At 39.2% G+C, this 9,743-nt stretch overlaps 1 protein-coding gene across 14 annotated transcripts in view; it reads left to right on the top strand.

The window, feature by feature from the left end:
- Window positions 1–6,762, top strand: part of R3HCC1L (R3H domain and coiled-coil containing 1 like) — a 79,553-nt gene extending 72,791 nt beyond the window's left edge. For 10 of the 14 annotated variants that reach the window (XM_049103026.1, XM_049103029.1, XM_049103027.1 and 7 more), the window contains 2 exons: window positions 5,560–5,672; window positions 5,974–6,762. In XM_049103026.1, coding sequence (XP_048958983.1) covers window positions 5,560–5,663 — 104 coding nt within the window. In that variant the 3' untranslated portion in view covers window positions 5,664–5,672; window positions 5,974–6,762. The remainder of the gene's footprint in view (window positions 1–5,559; window positions 5,673–5,973) is intronic. The other 4 variants (XM_025466830.3, XM_025466835.3, XM_049103033.1 and 1 more) reach the window with 1 other exon arrangement.
- The last annotated feature ends 2,981 nt before the right edge of the window (window positions 6,763–9,743 follow it).

Consider the following 9,743-nt stretch of genomic DNA (forward strand, 5'->3'; position numbering starts at 1 on the left):
GTCTTTGGATAAAGTACCCAGTTGTGCAATTACTGGATCCTGTGGTAGCTATTTTTGATATTTTGAGGAACCTCCATACTGTCTTCCACAGTGACTGTACCAGTGTGCATTCCCTCCACCAGTGCACAAGAGTTCCTATTTCTCCACATCCTTGCCAACACTTGTTTCTTATGTTTTTGATTTTAGCCATTCTGGCAGTGTGTGAGGTGATATCTTATTGTGATTTTTATATGCATTTCCCTGAGGATGAATGATGTTGAGCATCTTTTTATGTGTCTTTGGCCATCTGTTATGTCTTCTTTGGAGAAATATCTGTTCAAATATTTTGCCCATTTTTAATGGGATTATTTGTTTTTAGTTCTGAAGATTTTAACATTAAAAGCATAATGAGTTTTTGTGATTAAAAGGATGGGAAGGCAACTCCCGGCAATGTAATATGTTGTGATGATTCTGTGATGGAAGATATTATCTCCAGTTTAGAGCTGGCGCTGGAAAGTTAAGTAACTGGCCTAAAATTACCTAATTGGTAAATTGAGAGGAGGCATTTGAACCAAGGCCTCTCTAATTAAAACCCATGCTCTTTTTACAATACTGTAATCCCTTTTAAGGGACTTTTGGAGTAATTAACAATTTTTCCAGGGGGAAAAATTTTTTTTAAGGTCTTCCGAAAGTGAAAGATAGCAGGCTTTTTAAAAGTTACCTCTTTCAATGGTTAGCAGCTTTTGCTGTCAAAAAAATTCTTCCCTAGGTTTAACTTAAATTTGTATAGTAGTTTAGGCTAGTTTCCTCTTTTTTTCCTTTCTAGAAATAGGGAACATGTGGACACCATCCTGTTCTAATCTTTAGAGATCAGGGGCCAATTATTTAGGAATAAAGAAGTCTGATCCGTAATAGAGTTTTTGTCATTAACTTTAGCTATGTTGCTATGGGCACGTCTCTATATCTTTCTGCTCTAGTTTCTAACAAAGCAAAACTAATGCCTGATGTACCCTGGAGAATTTTTTTAGCACAACCTAAGTTAATGTGTAAAAACATTTATTTAGAAAGGTGCTTTACAAATTAAGCATACTATTATTTATGTGGCTCTTAGAAAATTAGTGCTCATTATAATATGAGACAGTAAAAACAAATATGTATTATGTACTTCTGCTTCCCATCTGTTATCTATGACAAACAATGCTAATCAGTTATGACACTTTTTTGTGAGTTTTGACTTGATCACTGCCAATTGATCAGAATTAGCTTGGAAATTGAAATCTGTGTGCCATCCATAAATAGTGCTGTAAAATAGCTAGTTGCCCCCCTTGAGGGGTTCTGCTGTCTGGCATAGTGTCTGGTTCATAAAAAGATACTCAGTGTGTATGTTCATTGACTGAAGAATATATGACTGACAGTGGTTACTTTTTCTTCATAACTCTTTATTTGATTTCGTTCAGATTATACTCTGAACTCTTTTAAGTCCTCTATGTTTTTCTTTATAAGACCCAGAGTTGGACACTGCATATGAAAACCTTCTAATTAATGAATTTGGGATTTGGGATTTTGAGGTTTAAATACTTCCTGCTAAGTTCCCTCACCCTGCTTTGGTCTTCTTACCATTTTAAAATGAGAAGTCTGTCTTTGTCCTTAATTAAAAAGGAGATTCGGGGGTACCTGGGTGGTTTAGTTGGTTAAGGATCCAACACCATCTCAACTCAGGTCTTGACCTTGGGGTTGTGAGTTCAAGACCAGTGTTGGGCTCCACCTACTTAAAATTAATTAGTTTATTTATTTATTTTAAACAAGATTCAGAAAGTATTGAGAAGAATCGAGAAAAAAAAGTACCCAAATCATTTTAAGCAAATCTTAATGTGTATATCTGGAGGATAAGAACTTTAGTTTCTAAGTCTTAGAACACAGGGGAAGTGATTAGTCCAGAAGAGTGCATAATAGATCAGAGCTGCACTAAGAGTGGGAAATCAAAGCATAGATCATCCTTGATCCTTTGTATTTGACTGAATCATGTTTTAAAGCAATGATTCACACATAACAATGAAACTACATTTTAAAGACCAGATTCAGGAGTATGTGTAAAATTTCCCCATGTTTTACTTATTAAAACACTTGATTCCCACCTAAAATTACAAGTAGAAGATAATCATTATTTCTCAGAATAAAATGCTCTCTCATTTTTCAGAGCTTGCCAAAATTTTATTTTATAACTTATTTCCATTTTACTCTTGGGGGTAGATGATTAATTGGCTGGTTCTAAAAGGCATCTTTTGGGTCACAGGCCTGAAAGGCAAAGTAGGTAAGTAATGATTTGATCCCCTAGTTTGCTTAATTAAATCACTAAGAGCTTAAAAATGAAATCATCCCTATAGAATACTTAGTCAACTGTAATAAAAAAATTTAATCACAACTGCTACCTTTTCAAATTCTTTAGGCATCCCATTATTCTGCCTTTAAGGACTCTTCTGCATTGCTGATTCATAATCTAGGTTGGTGTGGCATTTTCTTGGTGTCTTTTTTCCCTAATGTGAAATTGAAATTTCCCCTTATTTCTAACCATGTTTCTCTTTTTATCTTAATGTGATCTCTTTTTCTGAGATGCAATATTTATCCACATTTTTGCCTTCATCTTCTATTTGGTAAACTTATATCCCTGACCTACATCAGAGATGAAAATGTTAACCCTCAAATTAACTGACGAGTTTACTGGCTGTTGCTAAATAAGTAGCACACAGTTCTTTGTGTTGACACTTAATACATTGATGAACATTCCACTTTCCAGTTAAATGCCACCTTAACACTTGTGTGATCCAGACTATATATTTCTTGGTATATTAATGATTATAAGCCTAAAACCTAAAATCTTGCTAAAATTAAGAGGTTACTTTTATTATTTCTCTTTAATCTACCAGGTCTGTCAATCCATAAAAGAAGACAATTAGATCAGTTTGACCAGACTTGTACTTCCAGTCTTCATGTTGATTATTACTCTGTAGGCAGCTGCCCAGGAATTTTGTGATGATTTTTCTCCGTTATTTTCTTAGGTGTAGAAGTAGATTTTGAAAGTTTTGATTTACATCCCTTTTCTTTATTTTCTTTTGAAACGACACCAAATTGGCCCTTTGTTTTCATCCTCAGCCCCTTCCATTCCCTAAGTGAAAAGTGGTGATTCAGTCACCTCATTCAATAGAGTCATTTCTGCCAGTTGATTTCTCTTCCTGGGAAATGAAAGTCTGCAGGGCCAGCTCATGTGCACTGTGGGTTAATCCTTTCATATGAATTCTTCTCTTCTTCCTTTAGCTCCTTACCCTTATGGCTGCTGTTGGGCTTTCTCTTTACTTAGTTTACTTTTTTAATTGTTGGAAGTAAAGTTAATAAGGAGCTCTTTTCATGCAGTCTATCAGCTATTATCTACATTTCTTTCCCTTTTAATAAAGGGATGACATGTTTTCTTATCTTTCTATGTTTTTTTTTTTTTTTCATTTTTCTTTGTAGACATTTTCAGATGTCAGTACAGTGGAAAGTATGCTGTTTTAAAAATTAAGGACCTGTGTTCCAGCCTTAGTTTGTTGCTGGTTATGTAACCTTAGGCGAGTCACTTAGCTTCTCCATGCTTCCATTTCAGTCTCTTTAAAAAGTCCTTCTCTACTCATGTTCTGAATTTTTAAATGTGTGCCTCACATTGCCACTATTTCCTTGTGCTCAGTTTGTGCCCTGGCCTTCACTGGTTTCTCAAATGGCTTACCACCAGAGTTGCCTCTCATATTTACATATATATTGCACTAGAGATTTATTAAGAAGTTTTAGAGTAGGAAATGCTTCAGTATTCTAAACTTTTTCAATTTTAGAAAAATAATATGGTTATCTTAATATATATTTCATAACACCAGAATCAAACACACTAATTTTAATATTTCTGCCACAAACGGTAAGACTATGCCATAAAGTGGCATATATAAGACTATAAGCAGCCTCTCATCTTTTCAGGTTATATTTACCACTGAATGAATTTGGGCCCTAAACTTAAAAGAAAAAGAAAGAAAGAAAGAGAGAGAGAGAGAGAGAGAGAGAGAGAGAGAGAAAGAGAGAGAGAAAGAGAGAAAGAGAGAAAGAGAGAAAGAAAGAAAGAAAGAAAGAAAGAAAGAAAGAAAGAAAGAAAGAAAGAAAGAAAGAAAGAAAACCAAAGCTTTGTTTTCTGAACTGCTTTGATTTTGGACTTGAGGATTATGGGCAATGATATTATATATATATATATATTTTTTTTTTTTTTTTTACTGCACCTGGATCTTTTTTCTTAGAACTTCCCAGATAGCCTTTCTGATTTAAATTTCTGAGCATATTGAAAAATTTGAGTTCTAGTAATTCACTTTCCTGATTTCCTCACTTTTTCTAGGAATCCAGAACCAGTTTTTGATTGCTTTCATCCACTGTTGTTTTTGCCTATAGATAGATCCTCTTCTAACTTTACCCAGTTTGAAAGAATGAGAACCACAGTGCCTTCCTAAGAAACCCTGGAATGTTTTAGACAAGCCAGTTTTCCTTAGTGCAGTCTACCTAAGGAATCCCAATCCCAATTCAAGCCTACCTTAAAGCCAGGTCACAAGATACTGAATTAATTAGCCTTCAGTTTGGAATTTGCTGACCCCCTACTCCCCTTTTTTTGGCCAGTTATAACTTTGCTGCTATATTCAGATAATGCCACAAGGTGGTGCCCAAATAGCAGTGAATTTCTCTTTCTCACATTTCCAAGTGCCAGTCAACTTCCTGACCCAAGTTCTTTGCCTTTAAAGTCAGTCAAATATTTAGTAAAGGAATTTTGTAAGGGAGTCTGCTGATTTGGAAAGATATGTCAACATGGCGAGTGTTAACTCTAAACCCACCTTGATTTCCCTGGTTTCATGACTTACAAAATCTTTTACAGACATCATCTGCAATAATAGTCCTTGAGAGGAAGCACTTAAGCTTATCATGTATGTTTTATGGTGAAAAGGTAAAATGACTAGCCATAAAATTAGGGCTAATATTTTGGCATCTAATGAAGTGCTTGGATCACCAGAGCATGTATGGTCTCTATTATCTCAAGTCTTGGTGAAAGTATTAAATGGAAACCAAGCTTCTCTTAAAAATTCAAGATGGATTGCCCAGATTTGTGCTTTTTATTTTGTTTTGTTTTCAGAAATAGTTCTTTGTTTCCCTTCATTATAGGTGGTCGTTTTCCCATGTTGGAATTATATTTTCCAGATTTGTGGCTTCTGAAAGTGCTCTGAAAATACTGAAATTTGATTTGCCTCTGAAATATTTTTTTCTCTGAGACTGTACTAGGGAGATATAACTAAAGCCCAGTGGCTACCGTTTCCATTTGAGCAAGAAGGCAGAAGAATATTGAGACATATTCTCCATTCTTATTGAAGTATTTTGAAAGATCAGTGAAGTGGGAATAAAAGGCAATTATATTAAACCACTAACACAGTTGAAAAATAGAATTAAAATAAATACATTATCAGCAAGACTAGATTCTAGATCCTCCTAGATTCTGACTTACTCCATATACTTTTCTTTCTTTTTAAGTAAGCTTCATACTCAAGTGTGGAGCCCAATGTTGGGCTAGAACTCACAACACTGAGATCTCAAGACCTGAGCTGAGATCAGGAGTCGGACACTTGGCCGACTGAACCACCCAGGTGCTCCACTTTATACTTTTTATTTCTGTTAGCCCCAGATCTTTCTCTTTATTATAAAGTACTAGTAACATCGTTTCCACTTACAAAGTGCTTGGCAAGTTAAAGATATTGACTCTTGGAATCAGGAAGGAGAAGACCAGGAAATCCTCCTGTCTCATGATTGAAATTTGCTTATAATTTGGATTAAAGGAAAGTCACTGGTTACATTAAGTGTACTACCACCTTTTTTTTTTTTTTTTTTTGTATATTTTTTATTTGGAGTTCAATTCACCACCACCTTTAATATTGTCCTTACTTACAGAGAGAAAACGACTGGAAGCCAAGCAACGCGAAGATATCTGGGAAGGCAGAGATCAGTCGGCGGTTTGAATATCACTCAACAAAAGGGATAGTTCTATGAATTCAAAAAATATTTCCATAGTCTTCAGTTGGAGGATCCTTCTAGAGTTCTGTGTACATGCAGAAGTGCATGTTAAAGAAAGAGAGAAAACCATCAAGATGAGCACCGACTGGGTATAGAAAGGTGGACTCCTGTCTATCTTCTCTTCTAACTGCAGTTCTTTGGAACTGCCTTACTGTGTTGGGCATAGAAGGGAGCCATCAGCTAGGAAGCTGACTTGTGACAGCTTGGATATGACTTCCAGGAGTCCTCTGAGTATGGCAAGTCCCATTGTTAGCATGGCTCACACGTCTAAGAAGTTTGAAGAAGTTAGAAAACAGAGGATTCAAACCTGCGATGTTGGGAGATTTAAGCCCCGCAAAGTTGGGCTGTTCCTTCCGGCCTCACAAAACTGAGGGGAGATGGAGGAAGCAGTTAGTGCAGAGAGATGCAACAGTGTCTGAAGTACTTGGTCCTCACAGAATCTACACTGTCACGTCCTGAACTCCAGGGCTGGAGAGCTGTAGCAGATGTAGGTGTTTGGACTCAAGAGTTTTTACTGAGCCGAGAGCCTGGGGTTGCTCCAGCTGCACAGCAGCCAGGGGCCTGCCAGCCTCATTCCTCATGGAAAGCCAGCCTTGGGAGCTGGTTCCAGTTGAAACAGTACTGTCATGTGAGAGGGAGACATTAAAGCTCATTTTATGGCACGTACCACTCTGCTATTTATCAGTTTTGTCATTCCCACAAAAAAAATTGGAGAACAGCTCTCCTCATGTCTTCTTCCCTGTAGTGCTATGTGTGGGCTCAGTGGGTTTGTTGGCTTTATTGAGCCCCACTGGGTAGAGTGCTAGTCATCTCTCTGCCCCAGAATATCCGACAAAAATGTATCCCTTGGGATTGGTATGTGTAGCTCCCTCCCCTTCTTGCCTTGCCTGTAGACCCCAACCCCAGTTTCTTGCCTTCTTCCATATCTGTCAAACCTGACATTCTGCAGAAGGCATCCGGCACTCAGCATGTCCTCTTCCTAGCCCATGCCAGAGGCGCTTGGCAAGCAACACCAAACCATCCATTACAGTGAAGAGTTGCCAGAATAAAACAAACACCTCTGGGCAGTGAGAAATTTCCTGAAGGACACTGGCAACTCGGAGCCATCCAACCATCTCATACTTGCATTCTCATTGTCTTTGGAAAAAAGTTTTACACTGTAGAACTGGTAGTGCTAGACCTTAAGAGGCAGCGGTAGCAAAATAATGTCCCATTGTGCTTTCAGTGAGGGCAATAGCCTCATATTTGTATGATTTAGTGCCCATGACAGAGATGGAATATTAGCACTGCCTAGAACACGGTGAAGTGGGGGCTCTGTTCCAATGTTCCTCAGATGACACTGGCCTTGGGTCTTGGTGCGATCCAACTGTCCCTACTGCTCTTCTGATCTTGGACCCTTCTTGTAGTTCCTCAGCATTGTTTTTCTCATTCTTGGTCAGTTCTGGAACTGCCCCTTGTTCCTATCCAGTGCTTCCTTTTCAAGTTTGGAGAATTAAATAAATCCTTCTCTTGACCCTCTTAGTACTACCCAGACCAGTGCATATCACTTTGGCTTGTAGCTGCAGGACTTGTGCTCTTCACAGAGCAGAGCTCTAAGATAGGCAGATCTGTTTGAATAATATGGCTGCAGTGGAAAGGCTGCAGTTTGTAGCCAGGCTTCAAACTGAATGGTCTATTTCAGAGGGATACCTTTGCTCTGTTTTGATTTTTCAAGGCTAGGAGTGACCTTGGGCAGTAAAAAAGATAACTCTTCCTTTCACTTATCCTTGAGATGCTTCCCCTTTCTGATACCATTGTGGCTTTTCAGGGCATTGTTTTTTTTTTGTTTTTGTTTTGTTTTTTAAATATTTTATTTATTCATGACACAGAGAGAGAAAGAGAGAGAGAGAGAGAGAGGCAGAGACACAGGCAGAGGGAGAAGCAGGCTCCATACAGGGACCTAACGTGGGACTCAATCCCGGGTCTCCAGGATCAGGCCCTGGGCTGAAGGCAGCCCTAAACCTCTGAGCCACCTGGGCTGCCTGCAGGGCATTGTTAATAGAGCCACGTTTATTACCCAGTTTTCTTGTATTACTCTTAACTTCAGTAAGGTACTATTCTTATTCTAGTGCAGTATGTATTAGGTGGCTAATAGCATATGCTTTTTTTCAGCTAATGGTCAACTACTTCTAACTTTCAGATTTATTCTTACAATTGGACCCAGAAAAGGGATTTATTTTTAGCTAATACTGAAAGCTGTGGAGTGTTGCTGCTTCCACCATTAGTAGAAAATGAGCTTTTTATTTCTACTTTTCCAGTTGTTAAAATTCATGTATACTAGGTGGAGGTAAGAGGACCTGCCATGGCCCACCATGGATAACATTGAGCTTGTCCTCCTAGGAACCCAGTCCTTGGCCACATCTAAACCATATCTTCACAAGCTGAGCTAACTGGAGAGCATCCTGGAGCTGCCACTAGCTTCTTTATTAGATATTCCAGAAGACTGTGAATGCACTCTGCTAGGTGTTTTTGTTGGTTCGTATTTGTTAACATGACTAAATCCCAGCGGCACCTGGAATTTGTAGTAGAAAGGTACATTTCCCTTGAGCTCTAATAAGCTCCCTATAGAGTGAAGGTCTTGGTGGAATAGAAATAAATTAGGCTTCTAATTAGTAAGCTGAGGTTCCCAGCACTTCAGCTTCTGTGAGGCTAAAGAATGCTGAAGTGAAGATCTGACATTTTTGGTTCTGTCTGGAATTTGGTGGTTGGTGTTCTGTTAACATTCCTCATACAGTCACAAGTCATGCCAGCTACCAATCTTCCCATGTCCTTCCCTTTCAACTCAGTGGTGTAACAGCACAGCCCTTGTACAGCTTTTTCCAAGAATTGGAACCGGCTGCACCTATCAAATGTGTGATGTGGGCAGCAAGCCTGAGACCAGAGCCGGAGGCCGGCTGCCTGGCCAGCTTTTTCTGGCCCCCTGGGAACTGGGATCCAAGAAGAAGCAGTGGGTGACCTCCCTGCCTGAATGTAGTCACCCGTTGCCACACGCTTCCCCGTGGGCTGCACGTTCTTTCACAGACCATTAGCTGCATGTGCTAGGATAATGTTGTCACTGTTCAGGCGATGTTTGCCGGCACCAACAGGAAATTAGTACTTCCCTTGTTTACCTAAACGGCCATGCCAAGATCGAATGCTGTCCTTTGCCTAATGAAGGAGATGAAGGAGCAGAGAAGAGAGAAGGCAGAAGGGAAGAAGGAAGAAAGCACTTCTTTGTGTTCATAGAGGGTAGCTCAAGATCGTGTCCCTTTGTACTCCCTGAGGAGGGGGTGGCTCTCATGATGTGGAGAGGGGAGTGAGTGCTACTGTAAATCTGCCCCATCTGCTACCATTCATTTTGGTTTTGCAGCCCCAGTTATAAAAGTTTACATTCCTTGGACTTTTCCTTCTTGCTGCCTCCCTTTCATCCTTTAACCTTTCCAACCCATGTTTCAGCCCTGAGCCTGGGGAGGGAATGGGGAAAGCAGACCATAGGCATTATAATATCAAGAGAAATGTAGTGGGACTGTTGTGAGTAGTATATGTACTGCACACATCCTAGTCACCAGCTCAGGAAGAATGGAAAAGGTTAGACTTTGTGTGCTGGGAACAAAGAATCACAGCCAGTC

Source organism: Canis lupus, chromosome 28 (genome assembly GCF_003254725.2).
Source record: "Canis lupus dingo isolate Sandy chromosome 28, ASM325472v2, whole genome shotgun sequence".
NCBI lineage: Eukaryota > Metazoa > Chordata > Mammalia > Carnivora > Canidae > Canis > Canis lupus.